Consider the following 27,566-nt stretch of genomic DNA (forward strand, 5'->3'; position numbering starts at 1 on the left):
TTGTAATTATAGGTCCTTGTTCAACTACATGATTGTAGCTATTACAAGCCACAAAACACCTACATGTACATATGTAAATGTAGATGGATATCCAGATATGGGAATCACATGAGTCTGAGCTGAAGAACCAAAGCACATGCATGGTAAACTGAAGAAAATCAAGTTTATAGTTAGTTCAATCTGGATACAAAAGTCTAGAGAAAATTATGTCATCACTGTGGGTTCATTTTTGTACCATTATTTTCGTGGTGCTATATTATACCATAACAGAAATGAGCTCTATCGCACGCCCCTGGCAAACACCCCCTGTCCCCGGCCCCGGTCAAGAGAGTCTCAAGTTTTATGAGGTAATTTTAACTTGACTTTTTATTGCATATCTCCAGCTCCTTCAGCTTCGAGATCGCAATGATTTCTTCTATTAAAATAATTAGGTGTTACTTTTTAATAATTACCGTTTGATATATAATTACAGCGCCAAAAAATTTCATTTCATTTCTGAGTGGCGCATCTTTTAGAACACAAAAAACTGCGTTCAGCCCAGCTGTATGGCGCCTAAATTATGGTGGCGCTTATGTTTTTCAGCTAGTATAGAATTTGTAGACGTGGTCTCTAGCTCAGTTTCACTTGCTAGCTGCAACGTTGAGAGCTGAGTGACTCGTGAACAACGTTCATTGGCTGTAGCTATAAGTTAAACGGTCACCGTTAGACAACTGTTTAGAAGTGAATCGAAGGAAGTCAAAGATGCAGGATGATTGTCTTGATGTCTCAAACAAGCCTTTTTGTAAGCGCCAGAAATAAATAATTCCAGTAACAGTTGGCGCTACCTAAAATATTATGCTGATGCTGACGTGGCGCTGTAATTACATGAATTACGGTGTATGTTTTCGAGGCTAGCTATATAGTGTGTGCAAAACAAGAAATAGCCGCGATGAATTTATATGGTGCCTGATGGGAAGTGGCGTCTTTTATAGAAGAAGTATATATGGTACTTTCCAAGCTAAAAATGCCCCAAAAATTAATGATTAGGCTGCATGCTTACTTTTTTTGACTGCTTGTGTTGAAATGGCACGGTTCTATCCAACACCAGTTAAATTCCAAACAGATCAGTACCAACCAACGTCACTACCCAGTCAGTAATATAAACATATACAGGTGTTACGAGTAATTGCATGAAATAATGGACAATAATATCTCCTTGACATTATGGTTCTATAGGCGTTAGTGGCCATTGTGATAATTATGTTACTTACTTACTTGTTGTGCATTTGATCCACGTCAATTAATATTGCCTCAAAAATCTACCTCAGTTATAATGCTAGTATTAAGTACATCGCCATTGCATGTATAGTTTGCTGTTCTTTGAGAAATGTACGTTCTTATGTAAAGGACAAGGTGCTCAAAATGGTAAGTTGCAAAAAACCCACATGCAACTATGTATCAATTGATAAGCTGAGAGTATATGCGTGATTGTGTTTCTTTTATTATCTATACAGACACTGTACGTGCGATCACATTGTGGCTGACATAAAGAGGACGAACGCAAAGCACAAGAGCAACAAGTTAACTGACAGGGTAAGCTCTTGCCCTTGTGGTTTAAACCCGGCCCTATATACTGTTGCTGGCTTCTAAAAAATTATCATCCTGTTTACTACGTTATTACCCTAGCTGTGCTCGCGCTGGGTAGAGTGATTGGTGTGTGTGTGTGCATGTGGACACAAAAATGAGCAAACTAGACAACTAGACACTTTCATGGACTACATGCTTTAACTGCTAATATAAGACAGTGGTTGAAAAGTAATAAGCTAGCTATATGGTTTAAACTTGTAGGCGATCTTCGAAGGCGACAAAAACACTGTTCTCATCGATCTAATCGTTAATTGCATAGATTCACTATCATTCATGATCTTCCCCGTAGTGTAAAGCACGTGAGTCGTTACGGTAAAAAGTTGTATCCGTTTCGCTGATTGTAGATATAGGGTTTCTTCTTGTGTGGCTGGCTATAAATTATTTGATTATGCTGTGTGGTTTGTTAATGTGCCAGTAGATATAGTGCTCAATTTATACCGGAAACGTACTGCTTGTTTTTTATTGCGTGTGGCTTTAAAACCAAGGTATCACATTCTCGAGGCTATCAGTTGAACCTTATAAAAAGTACGTCAGTATAAATCTGATTCGGGACTGCAAAAAGTATATGGAATAGCAAGGTTACTAACTTCACGTGACTTTAGAGGGGCGAGTTCCTTGTATACAGTAGTGACAAAACGGTTGTTATGTCGAGGTGACCGTAAATGCCGGAGAGCAGGATTAGCGAGAGTCTCTACTGTAGTTGCGTGTGTTTGTGTGTAGCTATACGACTTGGTTTTGTCTGTTGATGCAAATCGTACAGCTGAGAATTTGAGGGATGTGTATTTGTTTCTATATCAACGGAGAAAAGTGCCTATATACCGTATAGCGCGAAATTTTCGATGGGATTAATTTCCGCGGATTTCGTGGGTTAGAATCCTACACGAAAATTAAGTCCACGAAAATTGAATTACCTGCTATAACATGCATAGATTTAAAGGCGTGGCTTCCGGTAAGCAGTCATTCCGCGAACATTGTGCAACGAAATAGCTTTTAGAGGCCAATCCACGAAATATAAGTGCCTCAAAATTTCGCACTATACGGTATACTGAACGTTTCTGAGTGATTCCTCTAATAAGTCCCTGCATGGTCGGAATGGATTAACCACTCTCTAAACTGGCGTAAGAAACAAGTGATCAAACTAACAGTATAGATGTAAAAACTAACAGTAGATGCAAAAAGTTTTTACGTAGCCCCTTTCATGTTTAGTTGCAGTCTTATAATTATAGTTCCACGCATGTGCTCAAAAGAAACATTTGCATGCAGTAGTAGTTTTTTTCCATCATCATTGTATGCATGTCTATAAGTCACCCCCAAACATTGAAAGAGGATATGTCTCATATGACATAAGCTAGGCTGAATTGAATAGAATATCAGCTAGTATTTACTTGGGTTGCCAAACTGCATGGTTGTAATAATATCTCATGAAGCTCTCTTTCTATATGGCGTAGAATAGGTTGTACGTTCTGTCACTGACATGCCACAAGCCTCCTCTGTCAAACAAGTTAGTGTACTTCATCTTCGTCATGCATCACCTGCCATCTCCATGCATGAGCAAATGTTCGTAACACGTTGATTGAATACTGCAGAGGGCTTTATTTTGGTTGCTTAGTTTACGAAAGCAGGCCAAGAATCTCTGAATGATTCAGCGTCTCCATAATTATTGACTCTCTTTCTTCATTTCCCGAAAAAGTATTGACAAGACAATGGAGAAAAGCTTGTACAAATAATGTTTTTATTGGCAGTTTTTTGCTTGTTCCTTTTCATAGAATGTTCAATTCAGTTCATACACTTCACACATGCAACAGACGTATAATCTATCTCATTCCATTGTGCGCATTTCCCTGGTAAGAGTCATTTTTCCGCTCCTTAATTGTTTTCAGTCATGCATGATTGAGCATATAGTTTCGTAATACCAGCCGGTTCTCAATCATTAGTGTTTTCAAATTTTTCTCTGTTTTTAGAGTACTAATTTTGGCGGATTTGCAGCATTCTCTGTCTGCATAATTATCAGATGTCTGACATTCCAATGACATAATTACAATTGCAAGTGAACCACGCCTACTACCAGGGGTGACACTTTAAATAACAAAAGGGCTTTGTGTGTTCAGCTCCTTAGCCTTACAAGGTATTTAATGGAGTCCTTTGCATACTGTGGCTGCTGAAGTAAGTTCGCCATAAATCATAGAAAGCTTAAAAATGGCTACTGACAATATGTTGCAAGACTACCATTCCGATGACAAGCTCGAAAAGTATGCAGCGACATTAGTTGATCTAAAATCACCCTCAATCAGTACCCGATACTATACCCTCTACTCATCACTGCCTAGTCTGAAGGACAAGACTGTGTTCGATCTGCCGTGTGGACTTGGATTTAAAGCTAGGAGGTTTATTTCAGAGTACGGAGCAAGAAAAGTGGTGGGAGTAGACATTGTTCAGAAACAGCTGGACCTCTCAAGACAGTCGGACCTGAAGGCAGGTGTACAGGATGGACGAATTGAGTACGTTTGTCATGATGCATTGATTGCCAAAGAGATATGTCAAGCTGATATCTGCGTGGCTGTGCATCTTTTCTGTTTTGCCAAAAATTTTGACGAGCTCGTTTCTATGGCATCTTGTGTGATCATGAATCTAAAAAAAGGCGGACAGTGTTATTCTACCACTTGTTCCCTCAGCAAGGTAGACGAGCACACGATAAAACTAAAATTAGAGTCATTTGATCACATTGTTACTCGTGTCGACCCGCTGCATGATAGCATTTTAGTTCCTCGAAGACTTATTTTTGTGCATGATGGTTTTAACTACGACTCATATGCGTGGGACGCTGAAGCAATCAAGAAGGCTCTCTTAATGGCTGGTTTCTCTCGAGTTGAGCTGTTCCCCCACAAGTCCGACCCGGAGTACGGTGGTCCCTATAACCTTGATGAATACATGAAGACAGTCGATGGACACCTAATGATAGCTGTCAAGTGAACAATTGTGTGTGTGTGTGTGTACGTGTGTATGTGTAGGAGTTACTGACATGGCTTTTGCTTTGTATGTTAGCTGGATTACATACGTTAAAAGATGTCATCTGGTGAAGCTGTCAAGTGAACATTGTGTGTGTGTGTGTGTGTGTGTGTGTGTGTGTGTACGTGTGTATGTGTAGGAGTTACTGACATGGCTTTTGCTTTGTATGTTAGCTGGATTACATACGTTAAAAGATGTCATCTGGTGATTATGATTGTTATCACGTTTATTAAAAGTCTGTAGTGCAGTAAACAGGAAGTTTGTGGCTAATTTACCTGCTATTGAACATTAACAAAAGGCTTAATTAAGTTTGTGTTTTCAGCCACCTTAGCAAAGTATTCAGCAGATCCCTTTGCATGCTGTGGCTATTGAACCTGGATTATAAAAATGGCTGTTGACAATAATATGTTGCAAGACTACTATTCCGATGACAAGCTTGAAAAATATGCGGCAGCATGTGTTGATCTGAAATCACCCTCAATCAGCACCCGATACTATACCCTTTACTCATCACTGCCTAGTCTGAAGGACAAAACTGTGTTAGATCTGCCGTGTGGACTTGGATTTAAAGCTAGGAAGTTTATTTTAGAGTACAAAGCAAGCAAAGTGGTGGGAGTAGACATTGTTCAGAAACAGTTGGACGTCTCAAGACAATTAGACGTGAAGGCAGGTGTTCAAGATGGACAAATTGAGTACGTTTGTCACGATGCAAAGATTGCCAAAGAGATTTGTCAAGCTGACATCTGCGTGGCTGTGCATCTTTTCTGTTTTGCCAAAAACTTTGACGAGCTCGTATCTATGGCGTCTTGTTTGATCATGAATCTGAAGCAAGGCGGACAGTGTTATTCTTTATCTTGTTCCCTCAGCAAAGAAGACAAACAAACGATAATACAACTATTTCAGACATTTGATTACTTTGCTAGTCGTGTCGACCCGCTGCCAGATGAGATTTTAGTTCCACGGAGACTTATATATTCTAATGAAGGTTTCAACTATGATATGTATGCATGGGACGCTGAAGCAATCAAGAAGGCTTTCATAATGGCTGGTTTCTCTCGAGTTGAACTGGTCCCCTACAAGGCCGACCCGGAGTACAGTGGTCCCTATAACCTCGAGGAATACATGAAGACAGTCGATGGTCAAGTGGTGATAGCCGTCAAGTAAACACTGCATGTGTGTGTGTGTGTGTGTGTGTGTGTGTGTGTGACTACAGACTACTGTATAGGACTTGCATAGTTTTTGCTTTTAGTATTGGTACATATTTCATTATTACCCGAGGCCGTGCCGCGGCCAGCGGGTATAGTAGTCTGTTGGTTTGTTACCCGAGGCGCGTGGGCGGCCACGGGTATAGTAGTCTGTTGGTTTGTTACCCGAGGCCGTGCCGCGGCCAGCGGGTATAGTAGTCTGTTGGTTTGTTACCCGAGGCGCGTGGGCGGCCACGGGTATAGTAGTCTGTTGGTTTGTTACCCGAGGCGCGCGTGGGCGGCCACGGGTATAGTAGTATGTTGGTCTGTTTGTTTGTTTGTTTGTTTGTTTGTCACAGGTATATCTACTCACCTGGATGCCACAGCGCTGCGTTTACAGCATAGATAGCCTTCACAGAACAATATCTTGATTTAAATAGTGGCAGATTTTGATGTTAAAGCTTCTTTGTCGAGCAAAAGCTAAGAAGCTTGAATAAGCTTGTGACTAGGTCTGCTTACCTGGATGTTCTAGCACTGCGTTTACAGCATAAGTAGCCTCCACACAACAAGTTAGTACTTTTGATAGTGGCAGCTTTCGGTGTTAAAGCTTCTTTGTCTAATAAAAGCGAGCAAAATGTAGCTTGAACAGAACTTGCACATGCGTTACTTATAACTGAAGTGATCCTGTACCAAGAACGATGGAACAGGGTCACTAAAGTAGAAAGCTGTATATACCAGGAACAATGGAACAGGGTCACTAAAGTAGAGAAGCTTCTCCTGCTGCTGACTGGGATCCTACTCCATGCAGAACCTGGAGCCATACTTCTCTGAGACTCCAGGCTTCTTTACTGTGATCCTAATCCACAGTGCATATATCTATAGTACCACTACCTGTTCTCAAATGTTTCAGCATGCCTCCAGTCTGGTTTAGTTTTATTGCTCCTGAGTTGCTGTGCAAGTCATACATGATAACAACATCACTATATGCACTGCATTATTACCCGAGGCGCGCGTGGGCGGCCACGGGTATAGTAGTACGTTGGTCTGTTTGTTTGTTTGTTTGTTTGTTTGTTTGTCACAGGTATATCTACTCGCCTGGATGCCACAGCACTGCGTTTACAGCATGGATAGCCTTCACACAACAATATCTTGATTTAAATAGTGGCAGATTTTGCTGTTAAAGCTTCTTTGTCGAGCAAAAGCTAAGAAGCTTGAATAAGCTTGTGACTAGGTCTGCTTACCTGGATGCTCTAGCACTGCGTTTACAGCATGAGTAGCCTCCACACAACAAGTTATTACTTTTGATAGTGACAGCTTTCGGTGTTAAAGCTCCTTTGTCTAATAAAAGCGAGCAAAATGTAGCTTGAACAGAACTTGCACATGCGTTACTTATAACTGAAGTGATCCTGTACCAAAAAAACGATGGAACAGGGTCACTAAAGTAGAAGCTTGAATTATAGCTCCTGCTGCTGACTGGGATCCTACTCCATGCAGAACCTGGAGCCATACTTCTCTGAGACTCCAGGCTTCTTTACTGTGATCCTAATCCACAGTGCATATATCTATAGTACCACTACCTGTTCTCAAATGTTTCAGCATGCCTCCAGTCTGGTTTAGTTTTATTGCTCCTGAGTTGCTGTGCAAGTCATGCATGATGATTATAACAACATCACTATATGCACTGCATTATATCAGTCTTCTGGTTTCTTTATAATCATGTCACCAGCCGAGGGTTTGCACTTTAGTGCTCTAGGTTTGTTTGTTTGTCTGTTTGTTTGTTTGTCACAGGTATATCTACTCACCTGGATGCCACAGCACTGCGTTTACAGCATGGATAGCCTTCACACAACAATATCTTGATTTAAATAGTGGCAGATTTTGATGTTAAAGCTTCTTTGTCGAGCAAAAGCTAAGAAGCTTGAATAAGCTTGTGACTAGGTCTGCTTACCTGGATGCTCTAGCACTGCGTTTACAGCATGAGTAGCCTCCACACAACAAGTTAGTACTTTGGATAGTGGCAGCTTTCGGTGTTAAAGCTCCTTTGTCTAATAAAAGCGAGCAAAATGTAGCTTGAACAGAACTTGCACATGCGTTACTTATAACTGAAGTGATCCTGTACCAAGAACGATGGAACAGGGTCACTAAAGTAGAAAGCTGTATATACCAGGAACAATGGAACAGGGTCACTAAAGTAGAAGCTTGAATTATAGCTCCTGTTGCTGACTGGGATCCTACTCCATGCAGAACCTGGAGCCATACTTTTCTGAGACTCCAGGCTTCTTTACTGTGATCCTAATCCACAGTGCATAATTATATCCTATCTGTTCTCAAATGTTTCAGCATGCCTCCAGTTTGCTGTGCAAGTCATGCCAGTGCATGATGATGATAACAACATCACTATAATATATGCACTGCATTATATCAGTCTTCTGGTTTCTTTATAATCATGTCACCAGCCGAGGGTTTGCACTTCAGTGCTCTAGTATTTCTGGTTTCTTTTTAATCATGTCACCATGTACCAGCCGAGGGTTTGCACTTTAGTGCTCTAGTTTGTTTGTTTGTTTGTTTGTCTGTTTGTCACGAGTATATCTACTCACCTGGATGCCATAGCGCTGCGTTTGCAGCATAGGTAGCCTTCACATAACAATATCTTGGTTTAAATAGTGGCAGATTTTGATGTTAAAGCTTCTTTGTCGAGCAAAAGCTAAGAAGCTTAAATAACCTTGTGACTAGGTCTGCTTACCTGGATGTTCTAGCACTGCGTTTACAGCATGAGTAGCCTCCACACAACAAGTTAGTACTTTTGATAGTGGCAGCTTTCGGTGTTAAAGCTTCTTTGTCTAATAAAAGCGAGCAAAATGTAGCTTGAACAGAACTTGCACATGCGTTACTTATAACTGAAGTGATCCTGTACCAAGAACGATGGAACAGGGTCACTAAAGTAGAAAGCTGTATTATACCAGGAACAATGGAACAGGGTCACTAAAGTAGAAGCTTAAATTATAGCTCCTGCTGCTGACTGGGATCCTACTCCATGCAGAGCCTGAAGCCATACTTCTCTGAGACTCCAGGCTTCTTTACTGTGATCCTAATCCACAGTGCATATATCTATAGTACCACTACCTGTTCTCAAATGTTTCAGCATGCCTCCAGTCTGGTTTAGTTTTATTGCTCCTGAGTTGCTGTGCAAGTCGTACATGATAACAACATCACTATATGCTATATTTCTGGTTTCTTTTTAATCATGTCACCAGCCGAGGGTTTGCACTTTAGTGCTCTAGTTTGTTTGTTTGTTTGTTTGTCTGTTTGTCACGAGTATATCTACTCACCTGGATGCCATAGCGCTGCGTTTGCAGCATAGGTAGCCTTCACAGAACAATATCTTGATTTAAATAGTGGCAGATTTTGATGTTAAAGCTTCTTTGTCGAGCAAAAGCGAAGAAGCTTGAATAAGCTTGTGACTAGGTCTGCTTACCTGGATGTTCTAGCACTGCGTTTACAGCATGAGTAGCCTCCACACAACAAGTTAGTACTTTTGATAGTGGCAGCTTTCGGTGTTAAAGCTCCTTTGTCTAATAAAAGCGAGCAAAATGTAGCTTGAACAGAACTTGCACATGCGTTACTTATAACTGAAGTGATCCTGTACCAAGAACTATGGAACAGGGTCACTAAAGTAGAAAGCTGTATATACCAGGAACATGGAACACTAAAGTAGAAGCTTGAATTATAGCTCCTGCTGCTGACTGGGATCCTACTCCATGCAGAACCTGGAGCCATACTTCTCTGAGACTCCAGGCTTCTTTACTGTGATCCTAATCCACAGTGCATATATCTATAGTACTCAAATGTTTCAGCATGCCTCCAGTCTGGTTTAGTTTTATTGTTCCTGAGTTGCTGTGCAAGTCATACATGATAACAACATCACTACATGCACTGCATTATATTTCTGGTTTCTTTATAATCATGTCACCAGCCGAGGGTTTGCACTTTAGTGCTCTAGTTTGTTTGTTTGTTTGTTTGTGATGGGGTTTTCTACTCACCTGGATGCCATAGCGCTGCGTTTGCAGCATAGATAGCCTTCACACAACAATATCTTGATTTAAATAGTGGCAGATTTTGATGTTAAAGTTTCTTTGTCGGATAAAAGCGAGCAAAAGCTAAACTTGCCCGTTGGCAGCTGCTAACTACACGCGGCCTTTATTCGAGATACCCTATGTTACATTGTGATTTTTCCACATGGGTTACTTACAGCTGACGTGATCCTGTACCAGAAACAATGGAACAGGGTCACTAAAGTAGAAAGCTAGAATTACTGCCTCTGCTGACTAGGTATTTGCAGCTGAAGTGATCCCGTAACATGAATAAGGGCCAAGAAAGTAGAATTGTGACTGGTTGTTTACTGACTCTGGATCCTATACTCTAGCCTGGAAGGAGCCATACTTCTCTTAGTCTAAGACTCCAGGCTTCTTTGCTGTGATCCCAGTCCACAGTGCATGTCTCATGTGACATACTCAATGTTTCAGCATCCCTACAGTCTGGTTTAGTTTTATTGCTCTTGAGTTGCTGTGCTAGTCATACATGCTACATGCACTGCATTATCACTCTTCTGGTTTCTTTATTATCATGTCACCAGCCGAGGGTTTGCACTTTAGTGCTCTAGTTATCAAGTGAACATTATGATTGCTGCTGTGTAACTTACAAGTGTGTGCATGGTTAATTAACCCCTAGTAGATCTATGTCATGTGTTTATTAAGAGGTTTAACAAAAGATCCTCAGGATGTTCAGCTCCTCTTATCCCTTTACTGTTGTAAATTTTACAACAACAATCTGGGAGGGAGCTAGTTGGGCGGAGCCCAACCGTCCCTGACGGGAGGTCGGGTTTCAAGCTTATGTCAGGATTTGTCTTGCTTAATTATGTAACACGCTGATAAGCAGCTATGAATAATCATTTTATTCTATGAATATTATTATTCTGAAGTGGGTGTTAACCAATTTGACCTTGCTTGAGGTTGCGCAACCGGATGTGACACATACCGCAGCAGAAATGCTGCAATTTGATTGGGCTGCAACTATAGTTGCAGCAAAGACAAATCCTGATATAGGCTTGAAACCCTACCTCCCGTCAGGGACGGTCGGGCTCCGCCCAACTAGGAGGGAGCGTGCTATCAACTTGTGAATGTTGCATGATATTGGATTCTGTGGCAGATTGGATAGTATCATGAATGCGATTATCCTTTGAAGTTCTGATGAGCTGTTCAATTAGAACACTTCAAAAAAAAAGGTTTAAAACAAGAGTTAAGCTATACAGCATGTAGGACTGAATAGTATCCATTGGTAGACCCTCTGGACTATCTTGTTAGCCATAGAATATTTTCGAAGAGGAAGCAGCATGCAAGCCATTTGTGTACACAGGCACTTCACAAGTGGACACAAGCTCTACAATAGTCTACATGCTTGCTAAGCAGCTTAGTTGACCAGAGTGCAGCTTTTAAAGGCCACACATACTTCCATCGAGGCAGCAGCAAGGCATAAAATCGATGGTTAGTTTGTGCACAGCCATTGACCCACGCCCATCTCTAGCTCTACAAGCCACCAAGCCACTTCATTGGGGGCGGAGATAACATCAAGCTAATTTGGTGGGTTGGGCTCAGATGCAAACTAAAGTGATGGAACTGTTCCAGATGGTGTGTGATTGACCTGGAAAGGTAGCTGAGTTGCATGCTATGTAGCAAGCTTATATAGCTAGATCTATATAATGGCTACTGACAATATTTTGAAAGATTACTATTCCAATGACAAGCTCGAACGATACACTGCTGCAATATTTGATCCAAGATTACCTTCGTTCAGTACCCGATACTATACCCTGTACTCCCTACTGCCTAGTCTGAAGGACAAGACTGTGTTGGATCTTCCCTGTGGACTGGGAATTAAAGCTAGGAAGTTTATTTTAGAGTACGAAGCAAGCAAAGTGGTTGGAGTAGACATTGTTCAGAAACAACTGGACCTCTCAAGAGAGTCAGACCTGACCTGAAGGCAGGTGTTCAAGATGGACGAATTGAGTACGTTTGTCACGATGCATTGATTGCCAAAGAGATTTGTCAAGCTGATATCTGCGTGGCTGTGCATCTTTTCTGTTTTGCCAAAAACTTTGACGAGCTCGTATCTATGGCGTCGTGTGTGATCATGAATCTGAAGCAAGGCGGACAGTGTTATTCTTCCTCTTGTTCCCTAAGCAAAGAAGACGACCAAACGCTAAAACGAAAATTAGAGTCATTTGATCATGTTGTTACTCGTGTCGACCCGCTACAAGACAGTATTTTAATTCCTTGAAGACTTATTTGCGTGTATGAAGGTTTCAACTATGATTCATATTCGTGGGACGCTGAAGCAATCAAGAAGGCTCTCTTAATGGCTGGTTTCTCTCGAGTTGAGCTGTTCCCCCACAAGGCCAACCCGGAGTACAGTGGTACCTATAACCTCAAGGAATACATGAGGGTGTTTGATGGACACGTAGTGAGGGCTGTCAAGTGAACAGTCACTTATTTATTACCATATATACATAGTAGTTGTGGGTCAATGCATGTGTGTGTGCACATGTGGAGAGTATACAAAATTTAATTCTACTACCTGTTTACATACTTTTAAGTATACGTGCATCATATATATTATTCTGGTACAGTAGACTCTCGTTAATCCGGCTCTGAGGTACAGTCACCTCAATAATTATAATTTATCGGTCGTTTTGTTTGGCACGAATTGCTACCTTATATATATTGCACTGAATCTGGCCATTCGCTATACTGTATATATACTGGTCAGTTCTGGATGCCCCAAATAAGATAACGGCATATGAAAATTGGAATAGAGAGCATATTGATTCATTATCCCCTCGACTGAGACAGAACCCCAAAATTAATCATTAGACTCGTGGCATTATACTGCTATTTACTGCTGTGGGCCACCTTGTTATTCCGGCCAAACTGCACTGTCCCCATATAGGCCCAGGGTAACCAGATTACCAAGAGTCTATACTGTAGTTGCTATGCTAATAATCAGCACTCTGCAGTTGTGTCCACTGTGCATGCATGTGTGTTTGTTAACTGTATATTTCCCAAGTCTTATCATTGTAAAATAGGTGACCAGTACCAAAATATGGAAAAAAAATTTCTGCACGTTTATTTTTGTGTTTATCATGCACTCACTATATCCCGAGGGTGTCATACAGGATCTTGAAGTAGAAGGGGGAAATAAGGCATGCATGCAAAGTAACCAGAAACATTTGCTAAAAAAAGGTCAAAGTCATAACTATATATAGATCTAGTACCTGAATGCAAATTTTAGGGAGAGAATTGGAGCCATATATATAGGGGGGATATCCCCCCTTCTCCCCTGTATGACACCCTGTATACCCATGCACATTCCCATATTGACGATGTCACTTTAGATTCGTTTCATTCGTTTTTTAGCCATTGATTTGAATTCGAAAGACCCATATCCATTCCCTTCATTGTACTGTGATCCCCCTTGCCACGTACATGTACGTACTGCAATCTTATAACAATGACATCAATATGTTGCAACCATATATAGTCTACACACGCCCTTTTTATGGCTTATCAACCACAAAGTTATCATTAAGTTTTTAGTGGCATCTTTAAGAGAAGCAAACTCCGTGCAGCAAACACTATACGTTGATTGTATGCGTGTCAATAGACAGACGGAGACCTACCCTCCATACTCATGAGTGTAGGTGAGTAATTTGGATACAATGGTTTCTCAATCCCAATTTGCCCTGTTAGTACTCAGATCGACCTCTGATTAACTTGATCTTTATGTGTGCATGTGTATGGTAATCTCTCCAACATGACCAACTTGGTGCTAGAGGAGGTACGGCACGGCACGGGTACCTCAGTTAGGCTAAATCGAGGTAAACCCAGAGGGTCATGTGCATACATGCAGTGTATAGCTACGTATAGTATATCTAGAGTTAGGTATGGATTCATCTAGCCTCGATTCCAGGCTGCAGTAAAATACGTATTTTACTGCGGCCTGGAATCGAGGCTAGGATTCATCTAGATCCACGCCTGCTGATTCAGCATATCATAATAATAATCATAGTGCACATTAATTGCCTCTGTTTTCTCTTAGCGTAATCGAGATGCGTACTCAATCGTGTCATAATTATCTTTTGACTTACCGGTAGTGTGTGATTCGTGACGTAATAATAATTACACAAATAACCTTATTTAAGTTAGAGTTAAGGGCATGTGATATATCATCACACCATGCTTTGGCTCTTATGGTCTACAACAGTCTCTTCCTTTATCGGCCCCTGGGTTTCAGCTAGCAATCTCTTCAAGGCCATCCATGCCAAGATCCCGACCATAGCACCTGTTAATGTGTGTGTGAGAATACATGCAGTGAGTGTCAGATAGCAATAGCAAGAAGACACGGCCATTGGTAGAACTACCACATGTGCTTGAAAGTGGCACTTACCTAGTGCTAGGTAGTATTTTGTTGTCACCATCCCTTTCAGAATACTTTTCTGCATGGTGTACGTACGTACCTACAAAAATAACATAATTATTACGTGTTGCTTTTATGATTGACATGTTTTTTAGAGGCACTGAAAATTTAATCTTTTGACCTTTTGAACTTGTAACGATTGAAGGGCAGGCTCCATGCATACTGCTACCATGCTACAACAATGGCCTCCTCTCTGAAATATTATTGTAGTGCATAGCTATATGCATGCAGCCATTCTTAGTTTTGGCTCCGGTGTGTGGGAAGAAACCATGCATGCAGTGTGGGTCCGAGGGTTAGCTTTATATTATTATAGGTGCAGGTGTGGCTAAGGCTTTGTACCAGGTGGTGTTTGCTTGGCTTACCTCCTACCTCTGATAACAATGCCTGGGTCTGTAAAGAACAACTGCCTTATCAAATATGGCTCTTGCTGCACTTAGAAGCATACACGTGTCCCTCCTGGGAAATAGATTAATTTCGGAGTGACGTCACCAAAACACTGAAGTCGTACAAGTGATAATTTGTGTATCTACAGCTGTGCTAACCTGTTTGTTACCTAGTAACCAACAAGTTTGGGAATTAATATGCTTCAAATATCTCCCTTACTCATTCAATGTATAGTAATATAATATAACATACAAGCTATAGGTTAACTAGTACATGTTAAGTGTATAATTATGGTCTGAGCTTTTGCCAACCTATAGTAATCGCAATAAGTCTAATGTCATGCCCTCAGGCTTAAGGAGTTGTGCTAGCTGTACAGCCCTGTGCATGAGTATAGCAAACCTGCGTGTACATACGTACACCATTGCCACCGTTCAGCTTGTGCAGAGTATGTTAATTTGAGGGAGATTTCTGAATGGCAACTGTACACATGTCATCTGTATTGTCTAGTTCATTCAAGTGGACAATAGGAAGTGAATAGGAATGTGTGTATATAGTATGAAGGAATTGGCTTGATGCCATACAAGATGCCCATACATGTGGTTTATTTAGTGTAGTTGAACAGGAAGCATTGCCTGAGCATTTAACAGAGATTTTGTTAACTTGCTGTACAAGAAAAGTGTTGACTGTGTCATACCAATGGATGATCCAATGTGTGCGTGCTGTACGTACTTAGAGTGAGTTACATGTATTTTAATGTTATCACGCACTAGCTTACAATTTCAGCACACAATAAATTAATTCCCTAGTTTTCCCTTTGCTGTGTATGTCAGCCAGTCTTCTCTTTAGCTTGGCTGTAAGGCCTTGTTTGATAGGCTGTTTTAGGGTCATCATTGCAATCATCATCTGGAGGCTGGTAGATCTAGAATGGGAACAGGGGGGATATATTATAATTATTATAATATTATAGAGTTATGGTCGATCAAGACCTTGCTAACTTAATTTGTACAGGGCATACAGAATAACCATCGTAAACGCGCTGTAAAGGTTTTAAAAATTGGAAATACGGTTTGAGAGAATTTTTACTGTTTTATACCTGTATTATATAAACGTGCATTTAATTTCCCATGTCTCTTCTCTCCTATATAATTGTAATCGATTGCAAAACTAAAGACTTTTCATACTCTCCATAGGAAGCTTGCATGTTTTGTGTGCATTTTGAAATTGTCATAGGTACGTGCACACACTGTATGGTTCCTGTGTGTACATGCACACACTGTATGGTTCCTGTGTGCATGTGTGTCGTGTGTTGAGCCCTCTCGGCACATGAAATAGAGTTAATCATTTCCCATGCAACTTCCTGTGCACCATGTCAAGCATTGAGAACCGTAATGATATGCAACTATTAGCGCCTAAGCTGTTTCTACAATTAACGCGTTATTATTATAGCTACACGACATGTACGTATAGAGATAGAGTCATGCTTTCCCACGCAATGCACAAACAATCTGTTCTGTGGTACACTAGTTGCTGACTGGTGTTTTCAGTCAATGACACTGAAGTGAAGGAAGACACTTGCACGCATCTGATAATGTAGTCATGGCCGTCACAGTTTGAGATCGTAGATGGATATGATAATGATTGTATATTCAGTGGAAGTATCAATACATTCACGTTTCTCTTCCCTTGAGGTGAACCTGAATGTAGTATCTTTCGTGGTAGATTTTAGCGCGCATTACAATTATGTCAATATATATATATAGTTGATGTCACGGGAATATGGCGATCATTTCATAGTATCATGCGAATAATTCATTAAGTGTGCTGCGGCGATACAGATAATGTCACATACGATACTGATCAATTAACTGAAAAAGACTGATCGATATTGGTTGCATGATTGGAGGGGGATAAGTATAAGTAATCAATAATTATCGATATTAGGTGATTCCGTTTTCATTACTTCACGCGGTTTTTATACGGAGGATCGTGACAATCGAGAGCACACCATCTCAGAACTGTCCCCATCGTCATTAGCTTGTACACCGAGTGGCAGTTGGTGGTTTTGTCGGCAGAAGATGAGCACTACGGCGAGGCTGATTAGCACCAACACCACAGCAAGAGTGCCACAGAAGAGACGTGCGTATTGCCCTGTATATGCATGTACAGAGGGATCAAGGGATGATGAAACTGAATAGCGTATATAAATTATCGGTATCTTATCAGCTCACCAGTAATTTTATTAGATTCCATTCTCCGTCTGCAGACAGCTTCCCTTTATATAACCATCCAATATCTACGTATACAATGTAATAAAATAATAATGAGCACATCAATAATGCTAGAGGACTAAAAGTCTAAGGCGACCCACCAAATATGCGACACCCTCAAGTTTATAGACAATGTTTTGACCTCTAAAAATAGCGACAGCTGCGTTCAAAATTATTTAGTCTCACGTCCTAAATGGAGGTAAATATAGCCACACCCTACACACTAGCCTCGATTCTAGCCCACTGGGAAATCAGAGTTTTTAAGTGGCCTGAAATCGAGGCAAGTAGACTCTGTAGAGCTACCTACAATTAGATGCGACCCTCTAAATATGCGACACCAGGGCTTCAATATAAATTGTTCAACCTCCAAAAAAAGCGACCTCTTGCTTTGTAATTATTTAAAGTGTTGCCGAGGTCGAGGTCTTATGGTACCTATTCTTTGTATACCTTATCTTGATGACCTCGATCACCACGACCACGAGAATTCACGGTGGTGTAGCTAGCTTACCTATCTTGTTTCTTAACAGTACATAGGACAAATCCATATACCACGTGGCCGCGTTATCGGGTGCCAATCTATGTCTGTTTGCATTCCAAGGTTTTGTGACAGTATGAATTCAATTGAAGTTGCCACTAAAAGTCCCTATCTCTAATGCACATGCAGGGTCTCCAGTCGTTATGTACACTATGTTTGCATTCCTGAATACTATGCAATGATATCCCGGCCACAAACTTCCTACTGTATAAGCGGGAGTCTAAATTTTCATATGAACCACCTAAATGTTAGTACAGCTCAGAATGGTGACGTAGAAACTATTGTGCGTTAAATTTTAGGATGATATGCTTTACAATACAGAAAATGCAAAATTCCACCATAATTTTATGGTCTAATTAAAATCTCTCTCTCTCTCTTGCGTGCAGGGTTTCCAATCGTTCATGTACACCATGTTGGCGAACAGCAGTCACTTTGCAGCACGGTTGTCAGTCACTGGACATAATGGAATGTCTTTTGGTGAGGTACAATCGCTACAATAATTTTGTTATTCCCATTGATGTTGACTGCATGTCTATATATATTGTTGTAGTCTAATAGTTTTCCTAGGCTTCAATATAATCTCCTCACAGTGGAAAACTTTTGCATCACTCCCCATAATTATTATTTGTGTATAACTGTTCTGTTCATCGTTTTTACTGGGAGAATGTAATTTCAAATTAAGCCGTTAAAAGCTCCAGTAATAATTATCTGGTGAAATCGATAGATAGACAAGTGTTTCACCTTTGTGTTCCTGTGCTACTAACTCTCCCTCCTCCCACACATGCACACACACCCACACACAACCCACACACAACAGGAATAATGCACCAGCTGTGTATACGTGGTCAGGGCTGCTTGTTTCTCTCAATGCAGTCTCTAGAATAGTGTCAACTGCTCTCAAACTTTCCTCCCCTGTGGCGAACAGGTGAGTGGTGTGTGATTGTGTTTGTGACTTAATTATGGAAATTTGTTGTATGTAATGCAGACCTATATGACCATATAATTATATATAGCTCGGTCAGCAAATACTTGAACAGGCAGTAACTCTGAACCTCTCACTCTTCTTCCTGAGTGACAGGTATTATATCACTGCCCATATAATCACCTGATATCAGTTAGAACTGCCTTGTGATATGGGGCAAGACAATAAAAATAGATATTGATTATAGAATGCAGCGGAACCGCTTTATAATCTTTGAGGATTATTTTTGACCTTATACTAATTAATCAAGGTGGCTATTTTTTAGGGATTATTTTGTACACAAACTATTCATTTGGGCGTATATCATTTCGAACATTTTACTGTGACCCTCCTTGCCACTGCACCTTACTAGCACAATGACCTCAATATTGTGACCATAATTATACCCTTAAATGGATCTATCATCAACCACAAGTGGTTTGCATTCAGTTTTAGGGGCGGCTTTAGGAGAAGCAAACTAACTAACCCTCTAGCTGTACAGTGAGTGTCTATGGACAGGCACACCCTCTATTGTCATGAGTAGGTGAGTATACCTAGCTTGTTGGTCATGTGTGTAGATCAACTCTTAATTAGCTGGTGTAGAATACAGTGAAAAGTTAGGTTTCTGAATAAATCATTGCCTGTTATCCATCCAGATCTGCATAATTTATACGAAATTCAACTTTATTCATATACATGTGTATGGTATCACTCACATGACCTACTTGGTGCTAGAGGAGGTACAGCACAGATACCTCAGTTAGGATAAATTGAGGTAGTAATTAAATGACAGTTAATTGCAATGAGTATGCAGGCAACGTGCATGGTATACTGTAGTACTGCCTTCTCCATGTACGGATACCCTTTGACCTAATAAACTTTAGTCAGTAGATTCGCTTGAAAAGTCATCGTCTGATTCACATTATACTATACTCTATATATAGTTGAGCTAGGATTTATCTAGACCCACGGCCTACTGCTTCAACATACACTTGTGCACATTACCTCGATTTTGTTTTAAGGTAATTGAGACACTAAATCGTGTCATAATTATATATCTCCTTTAAACATGATCGTGACGTAGCTATAAACATTTAATAATACAGCGTTAAGAGTTAAGAGGGTCGTATGATATCAGCATTAAGAGTTATAGAGCATGTGATATCATCACACCATGTTTTGACTCCGGTGGTCTACAATAGTCTCTTCCTTTATCGGCCCCTGGGTTTCAGGTAGCAATATTCTCTTCAAGGCCATCCATGCCAAGATCCCGACCATAGCACCTGTTAATGTGTGTGTGAGAATACTGTCGTGAACACAGATAGCAATAGCAAGAAGACACGGCCATTGGTAGAACTACCACATGTACTGGATTAGTGGCACTTACCTAGTGCTAGGTACATGACGTAGTATTTTGATGTCGTCGTCATCTCTTTCAGAATACTTCCTGCATGGTGTACGTACGTACCTACGTACATCCCAAAATAGGTATTATTCTTTAAATATAATTATTACGTGTTTCTTCTATGATAGTAGATGCATTGACAATTTAACCTTTGACCTTTTGAACTTTGAACTTGTAACAATCAAAGGCTGGCTCCATGCATACTGCTACCATGCTACTGTAACTATTCTTGTAGTGTTAACTATTGGCATATAAATTATGCATGCAGCTATTCTTAGTTTTGAGTGTGGCTCGTGTGTGGGAAGAAACCATGCAGGCAGTGTTGGTCCGAGGGTTAGCTATTATTATAGGTGCAGGTATGGCTAAGGCTTTGTGTCAGGTGGTGTTTGCTTGGCTTACCTCCTACCTCTGATAACAATGCCTGGGTCTGTAAAGAACACTGCCTTATCAAATATGGCTTGCTGCACTTGAGAAGCATACACGTGTCCCTCGTGAGAAATAGATTAATTTCGGAGTGACGTCACCAAAACACTGAAATCGTACAAGTGATAATTTGTGTATCTACAGCTGTGCTAACCTGTTTGTTACCTAGTAACCAAAAAGTTTTGGGAGGTAATATGCTTCAAATATCTCCCTTACTCATGCAGTGTATAGTAACAATAATTACAAGATGTTAAATGTTTAAATAGATTAGTGTATATAGTTTTGCCAACCTTATAATAAGTAGATCTAATGTCTAATATGTCATGCCCTTAGGCTTGAGGAGTTGTGCTAGCTCAGTGTACAGCCCCTCGTGAGTAATAAACCTCAGCTTCCCTTCATATAACCGTCCAATAAATTATCTTCGTATATGCCATAAACAATAATAATGAGCACATCAATATAATGCTATAGGGGACTAAAAGTCTACTTTTATTAAGGCGACCCTCCAAATATACGACACCCTCAAGCTTAGACAATTTTTTTACCTCTAAAAGTAGTGACAGCTGCGTTCAAAATAATTTAGTCTCACGTCCTAAATAGAGGTAAATGTAGCCACACCCTAGCCTCGATTCTAGCCCACTGGGAAATCAGTGTTTTTAAGTGCTGAAATCCTCTTAGTTTAAAATATGCGACACCAGGGCTTCAATATAAATTTTTCAACCTCCAAAAAAAAGCGACCTTCTTCGTAATTATTTTAAAGTGTTGCCTTAAATCGAGGTCTTATGGTACCTATTCTTTGTATACCTTATCTTGTGATGACCTCGATCACCACGACCACGAATTCACGGTGCCTATCTTGTTTCTTAACAATACACAGGGCAAATCATACCACGTGGCCCCGCGTTATCGAGTGCCAATCTATGTTTGTTTACATTCCAAGGTTTTGTGGACAGTATGAATACAATTGAAGTTGCCACTAAAAGTCCCTATCTTTAAGGCACATGCAGGGTCTCCAGTCGTTATGTACACTATGTTTGCATTCCAGCTAGAGTTTTGTGATGTAATGATATCCCGACCACAAACTTCCTACCGTAAAAGCGGGTAATTTTTTAATCTAAATTTTCGTACGAATCACCTAAATGTTAGTACAGCTCAGAATGGTGACGTAGAAACTATTGTGCGTTAAATTTTAGGATGATATGCTTTACAATACGAAAAATGAAAAAATTCCACCATACGGTATATAATTAAAATCTCTCTCTTGCATGCAGGGTTTCCAGTCGTTCGTGTACACCATGTTGGCGGACACCAGTCCCATTGCAGCACGGTTGTCAGTCACTGGACATAATGGAGGAAATGTACATGAAGGTATTTTGGTGAGGCACAATCGCTACAATAATTTTGTTATTCCCATTTATGTTGTGACTGCATGTCTATATAATGCTGCAGTCTAATAGTTTTCTCGGCTTCAATATAATCCCCTTACAGTGGAAAACTTTTGCATCACTCCCCATAATTATTATTCGTGTATAATAACTGTTCTGTTCATCGTTTTTACTGGGAGAATGTAATTTCAAATTAAGCCGATAAAGGCTCCAGTAAATAATTATCTAGTGAAATCGATAGATAGACAAGTGTTTCACCTTTATGTTCCTGCGCTACTAACCCTCCCTCCTCCCACACATGCACACACAACACACACACACCACAACCCACACACTACAGGAATAATGCACCGGCTGTGTACGTGATCAGGGCTGCTTGTTTCTTCTCTCCAGTCTCCAGAATAGTGTCAAACTTTCCTCTCCTGTGGCGAGCAGATGAGTGGTGTGTGATTGTGATTTATGGATATTAAGTTTGCTTTTGTATGTACAAATTCAGATCTATACATGTCTGTACATGTATATATAGCTCAGTCAGCTTGAACACAGTAACTCCGGATCCGTACCTTTCACTCTTCTTCCTTGAGTGACTGACATTATATCAATGCCATATACAATCACCCGATATCAATTATAGAACTGCCTTGTGATATGGTGCCGGGACAATAAAATCGGAACCGCTTTATAATCTTTGAGGTACACAAACTGTTCATTTGGCCTTTTATATCACAGTTGTCTCTTTTTCAGCCTGCATGGTGGAGGGGTTCGACTTGCATTCATAAAATTTGCAATAGACTTTTCAATTTTATTTGCTGGAAATAATACTTTCTTTGTTGCTATACTTATAATATAATTATTTGTTATTCCCCACTTGTAGGACGAGTCATACTTTGCGATGAGGAAGATCATTATCTCCGAAAAGCTCACCAAAGAGGGCAAGAAACCAGTAGAGGATGAATAGACAAAACCGTAACAACTATAAGGTTGGTGGTTTGTATTAGGTCAGGGCTGGTACTTTAGTGGCCTTGTCATCCTGTTGAATGATGTGCACAGCTTTTCAAAGTGATGGCTATTTTCCATCCTCAATCTCACAATTAAACTCATAAATTTGCATCTTTTATAGCCTCTTATGTATGTGGTGACTAGGCCCAATAGAAGGTTGTTTTTAGGGTTGTTATAGTAACAATCACTCCATCACCGACCAGTGTAGGGACATCCCTTCTTGTGATTCAAAACTAACCTAAGACCGGCCTCTCTAAGAACTCTGTACAATGTACAGTAGCGCTCAATATAAAGTTCCCGTTTCGTTTACGTAGTGTAGTACGTTTGAAGCGTTCCGTTTTCGCAGCGTATTAAAAACGTAGATCGAAACTTACCGTATGTTGCTATTAATGTTGTATATTCAACAAGTGTTATTTAACCTCCCACTAAACGACACCCTCTTTAAAAGGACTTTAATAGCTCTGCTCCCCAAGTATCTGTCCTCAGAGGCTCGTTACACACTTTCAGTGGAGCGTAAGATACATTAACTGTTTGCACTAGATAATAATTATTATCGATAACTATGCAATGTTTGCGAGGATCAAACATTCACAAAATTTTCGTAAGTGCCTTCGCAAAATTAGGAAAGACCTAGCTACATCGATAAAATTATATATTCACCGATATATATTTGTATGACATCATGATCCTTACCTGATCGCAAGTGTCAAATGTTTGCTGATTTGGCTTGCATAAGTACATGTGGAGAATATATAAATGCTACCTGTGTATATGCTTCTAAGCACACATCCACCTATTGGCCCTTTATGCACAGGTATAGTGGCTATGCTGCTATCAGCATTCAGTTATGTGGATACTGTGCATGTGTGTGGGGAGGAACTGAACCATGTACATTTTCCTCGTGTGGATCTTCTGGGGTTGATCACTTGTTACATCCTTCGTATTATTTGTCAAATTTAAAGGTGCCCATGCATGCATATTCCCCGTATTGGTAAATTTAAGATGTTACTGTAATAGCGCTGTTTTCCGTAGTTGATTGCTTCATCGTACAAGCCATTAATTTGGATTTGAAAGACGTATATCATTTCGAACATTTTACTGTGACCCTCCTTGCCACTGCACCTTACTAGCACAATGACCTCAATATTGCGACCATAATTATACCCTTAAATGGATCTATCATCAACCACAAGTGGTTTGCTTAAGCATTCAGTTTTAGGGGCGGCTTTAGGAGAAGCAAACTAACTAACCCTCTAGCTGTACAGTGAGTGTCTATGGACAGGCACACCCTCTATTGTCATGAGTAGGTGAGTATACCTAGCTTGTTGGTCATGTGTGTAGATCAACTCCTAATTAGCTGGTGTAGAATACAGTGAAAAGTTAGGTTTCTGAATAAATCATTGCCTGTTATCCATCCAGATCTGCATAATTTATACGAAATTCAACTTTATTCATATACATGTGTATGGTATCACTCAAATGATCCACTTGGTGCTAGAGGAGGTACGGCACAGATACCTCAGTTAGGATAAATTGAGGTAGTAATGAAATGACAGTTAGTTGCTATGAGCATGCAGGCAACGTGCATGGTATACTGTAGTACTGCCTTCTCCATGTACGGATACCCTTTGACCTACTAAACTTTAGATTCGCTTGAAAAGTACATCGTCTGATTCACTTTAGTATACTTTCAATACTACTATATAGGGCCTGCTGATTCAGCATATCATAATAATTCACTTACGTGTAGTGCACATTACCTCGATCTTCTTTTAGCGTAATTGAGACACTCAATCGCGTCGTAATTATCTCCTCTTATACTTAGTACATGATTCGTGACACATAATTTATGATAAATTAATGACATATTGAGTTTGTGTCAGCGTTAAGTGTTAAGAGGGTCATGTGATATCATCACACCATGCTTTGACTTTTGTGGTCTACAATAGTCTCTTCCTTTATCGGCCCCTTGGTTTTAGGTAGCAATCTCTTTAAGGCCATCCATGCCAAGATCCCGACCATTGAGAATACTGTCGTGAACACAGATAGCAATAGCAAGAAGACACGGCCATTGGTAGAACTACCACATGTACTGGATTAGTGGCACTTACCTAGTGCTAGGTACATGACGTAGTATTTTGTTGTTGTCACCATCCCTTTTTAGAATACTTTCCTGCATATGGTGTACGTACGTACCTACGTAATCTCAAAATTGGTATTATTCTTTAAATAACAAGAGGCTCATAGCTAAAGCATTTACCCTGTACGTGAGCTTCATTGCACAGCAGCGAAACGGCAATAACTTTTTACCGTAATAACCTTATTATAACATTTTCATTATGGGGAATGATCGTGAATCTAGAAGGCAACGATTAGAAACAGTGTTTTTTGTCGCCTTCGAAGATCGCCTACAAGTTTCAACTATAACGTACTAGCCTATATTAATCAACTACTGTCTCATTAGCAGTTAAAGCAGTCCATGAAAGTGTCTAGTTCGCTCAAACAGCTCATTTTTGTGTCCACACACACACACACACACACACACACACACACACACACACACACACACACACACACACACACACCAGTACCCCTGCTGCGCACGCACGGGGTAATATATTGCTATGATTGACAATTAATAGATGTATCAAACATTTAACCTTTTGACCTTTTGATCTTTTGAACTTATAACAATTGAAGGGCAGGCTTCCATGCATGCTGCCATGCTACAACAATGGCCTCCTCTCTGCAATATTCTTGTAGTGTTAACTACTGGCTATATGCATGCAGCCATTCTTAGTTTTGAGTGTGCTCGTGTGTGGGAAGAAACCATTCATACAGTGTGGGTTCGGCCGAGGGTTAGCTATTATTATAGGTGCAGGTATGGTTGCTATCGCTAAGGCTTTATGCTAGGTAGTGTTTGTACAGTTGGCTTACCTCCTACCTCTGATAACAATGTCTGCATGGGTCTGCAAAGAACGCTGCTTTATCAAATATGGCTCTTGCTACACTTGAGAAACATACACGTGTCCCTCGTGGGAAATAAATTAATTTCGGAGTAACGGCACCAAAACACTGAAATCGTACAAGTGTATCTACAGCTGTGCTAACCTGTTTGTTACCTAGTAACCAAAAAGTTTGGGAGGTATAATGTGGTTCAAATATCTCCCTTGCTCATGCAAATGTAGTAACAATAATTATAACATACATGCAAGCTAGGTTAACTTAGATTAGTGTATAATTATGGTGCAAACTTTTGCTAACTCATAATTAGTAATCGTAATAATGTCTAATGTCATGCCCTCAGGCTTGAGGAGTTGTGCGACCCTCGTGCATGAGTAATAAACCTGCACATTCGTACACCATCGCCCATCGTTCAGCTTGTGCACGTTCTATTAAAGAAAAATCGGCCTAGGACCGAGGCTAGTGCAGAGTATTTGTTGAATGGCAACTGTACATGTATTGTCTAGTTCATAGGCCAGGGCATCATGCATATGGATTGTCAGTACAGGAGGCAAAGGCCTCCTCTGCCTCATTGCTAGTTACGCCCCTGCATGCATGCAGTAAAATAATCGACATAGTTATTATTCATCAAGCTATTCCTTTATTGGTCTAGGTTGTCAGCTCATCCTATAACATGTATCATTTTTGAATTCCAGTCTGTTTTATTTCCTGTAAACTTCATAATTATAAGGCCAGGAAAAAACTCGTGTTCTTGTCAGCCACTTTCTCAATTTTCACGCGGAAAGGCGGTCATTATATTCGTCATCAAAATTCTTGGAATGACCACATTGATATTATTATTTATCATTCCAATGATGTGGCCATATCCCCCCATTTCCTCGAGGGAAAAAAGGGGAGTTTGGTAAACTGTGGGGCCACTCCCTCACTGTGCCAACATTCATACCGCTGCATGCCTGAACTGCAGCTTTTTAAAGCCTTATGCCAATGATTGCTTTGGCCGCTTGGCCATACAACATTCATTATAATTTTATGTTTAATAATGATATGCTTAGTTACCTATACTCTAATCTGGGGGGGGGGGGGTGAATGTTTAAGCTCCCATAAGTGTGAGAGAGTGGTGCAATGCCCCGACAGCGATCACGCCCAAAGGCGGAGAAGTATGGTAAATACGAAATAAGAGTTAATAACAACGTTTTGGAAGACTTTGCAGCTGACAACTGAATATCTTTATGCTTGTGATAGAGCTAGCAGTAGCTATAGTGCACAATAATTGTATTATGCACATTATGTGCAACACATAATCCTTATACCTGGCCTTGTATTTGACCACAATTATGCTGCTAAACAGGAAGTGGCCCCATCTGATGTTAACTGCAGCATGCCGAGCGTGGCACGCTTAACTAATCAGTACGTGTATGCATTGTACCTATAATTATCGTACACAATAAATTATTGATTGATTTTTACATACACCTGTTACATGTTACTGTTTCCTTCATTCTTCAGATAATAAATTGAACGTGACTTGTCTCCTGCAGAGGGTCCTAGCAAGATCTCGAGCGCTATGAACCTCCAAACCTAACAATGTTGAGATAACTCTCATTCGTTGAACTCCCTCAAAATCAATCAGATCAGTCATCCGTGCATGTGTTGTTATTGTCATAAACATGAAACAAGCAACTAATCTTTTGTACAGAGATATTGCTATTAGTACGTGTTTGACAATTTGCAATATGAATTTTTGCTATCCGACAAGACAAACAATTACATATAGGTCAAAGTTCGCATAATAATCTTTCCGTATAATCACTCAGTGCTGAATAACGGGTTATTTTCGAGGCACTAAATATTCGCGGATTGCTCAAACTAAACATTAATTTCGGGAATTATATTTTCGA

At 40.3% G+C, this 27,566-nt stretch overlaps 3 protein-coding genes and 4 long non-coding RNA genes across 21 annotated transcripts; 3 read left to right on the forward strand and 4 right to left on the reverse strand.

Moving 5' to 3' along the window:
- On the forward strand, positions 1 to 27,446 carry LOC135345216 (protein SDA1 homolog). Of its 15 annotated transcripts, none has more exons than XM_064542661.1 (9): positions 1 to 217; positions 271 to 347; positions 1,494 to 1,572; positions 17,918 to 18,008; positions 18,349 to 18,456; positions 21,592 to 21,696; positions 22,046 to 22,147; positions 22,580 to 22,685; positions 27,175 to 27,442. In XM_064542661.1, the coding sequence occupies exons 2-5, from the start codon at positions 343 to 345 to the stop codon at positions 18,414 to 18,416; spliced, it is 243 nt and encodes an 80-aa protein (XP_064398731.1). In that variant the 5' UTR covers positions 1 to 217; positions 271 to 342; the 3' UTR covers positions 18,417 to 18,456; positions 21,592 to 21,696; positions 22,046 to 22,147; positions 22,580 to 22,685; positions 27,175 to 27,442. The 15 variants fall into 15 exon arrangements, 8 of the variants coding, with proteins under 8 accessions (XP_064398731.1, XP_064398722.1, XP_064398713.1 ...); XM_064542652.1 differs by having other exon boundaries at positions 6 to 217; positions 18,349 to 19,036; positions 27,175 to 27,443; XM_064542643.1 differs by having other exon boundaries at positions 70 to 217; positions 17,918 to 18,013; positions 27,175 to 27,441.
- LOC135345201 (uncharacterized) lies at positions 3,823 to 4,708 on the forward strand. The gene has a single exon (XM_064542575.1). It carries the CDS (start codon positions 3,823 to 3,825, stop codon positions 4,594 to 4,596), a length of 774 nt encoding a protein of 257 aa, XP_064398645.1. The 3' UTR covers positions 4,597 to 4,708.
- LOC135345191 (uncharacterized) lies at positions 4,904 to 5,843 on the forward strand. Its single transcript, XM_064542563.1, has one exon. It carries the CDS (start codon positions 5,020 to 5,022, stop codon positions 5,794 to 5,796), a length of 777 nt encoding a protein of 258 aa, XP_064398633.1. The 5' UTR covers positions 4,904 to 5,019; the 3' UTR covers positions 5,797 to 5,843.
- Positions 14,020 to 14,829, reverse strand: LOC135345314 (uncharacterized). The gene is made up of 3 exons (XR_010397686.1): positions 14,708 to 14,829; positions 14,316 to 14,385; positions 14,020 to 14,210 (listed from the first exon to the last, which is right to left on the reverse strand). It is a non-coding gene; the product is annotated as an uncharacterized LOC135345314 (long non-coding RNA).
- Positions 16,530 to 17,811, reverse strand: LOC135345293 (uncharacterized). The gene is made up of 3 exons (XR_010397673.1): positions 17,444 to 17,811; positions 16,958 to 17,022; positions 16,530 to 16,877 (listed from the first exon to the last, which is right to left on the reverse strand). It is a non-coding gene; the product is annotated as an uncharacterized LOC135345293 (long non-coding RNA).
- Positions 19,482 to 21,551, reverse strand: LOC135345324 (uncharacterized). Its single transcript, XR_010397699.1, has 4 exons — positions 21,125 to 21,551; positions 20,297 to 20,428; positions 19,880 to 19,939; positions 19,482 to 19,775 (listed from the first exon to the last, which is right to left on the reverse strand). It is a non-coding gene; the product is annotated as an uncharacterized LOC135345324 (long non-coding RNA).
- On the reverse strand, positions 23,569 to 26,023 carry LOC135345333 (uncharacterized). Its single transcript, XR_010397710.1, has 3 exons — positions 25,642 to 26,023; positions 24,816 to 24,877; positions 23,569 to 24,734 (listed from the first exon to the last, which is right to left on the reverse strand). It is a non-coding gene; the product is annotated as an uncharacterized LOC135345333 (long non-coding RNA).
- Positions 27,447 to 27,566: the final 120 nt, after the last annotated feature.

Source organism: Halichondria panicea, chromosome 1, assembly GCF_963675165.1.
Source record: "Halichondria panicea chromosome 1, odHalPani1.1, whole genome shotgun sequence".
NCBI classification, from domain to species: Eukaryota; Metazoa; Porifera; class Demospongiae; order Suberitida; family Halichondriidae; genus Halichondria; species Halichondria panicea.

Bases quoted from the DNA above. Each gene is read 5' to 3' on its own strand.
- LOC135345201 (XM_064542575.1), top strand. From the start codon at position 3,823: ATGGCTACTGACAATATGTTGCAAGACTACCATTCCGATGACAAGCTC.
- LOC135345191 (XM_064542563.1), top strand. From the start codon at position 5,020: ATGGCTGTTGACAATAATATGTTGCAAGACTACTATTCCGATGACAAG.
- LOC135345216 (XM_064542600.1), top strand. From the start codon at position 15,426: ATGGATGATCCAATGTGTGCGTGCTGTACGTACTTAGA. The intron at 18,014-18,348 runs GTACAATCGCTA...CACACACAACAG, and splicing joins ATGGAATGTCTTTTGGTGAG to GAATAATGCACCAGCTGTGT. The intron at 21,697-22,045 runs GTGAGGCACAAT...CACACACTACAG, and splicing joins ATGTACATGAAGGTATTTTG to GAATAATGCACCGGCTGTGT.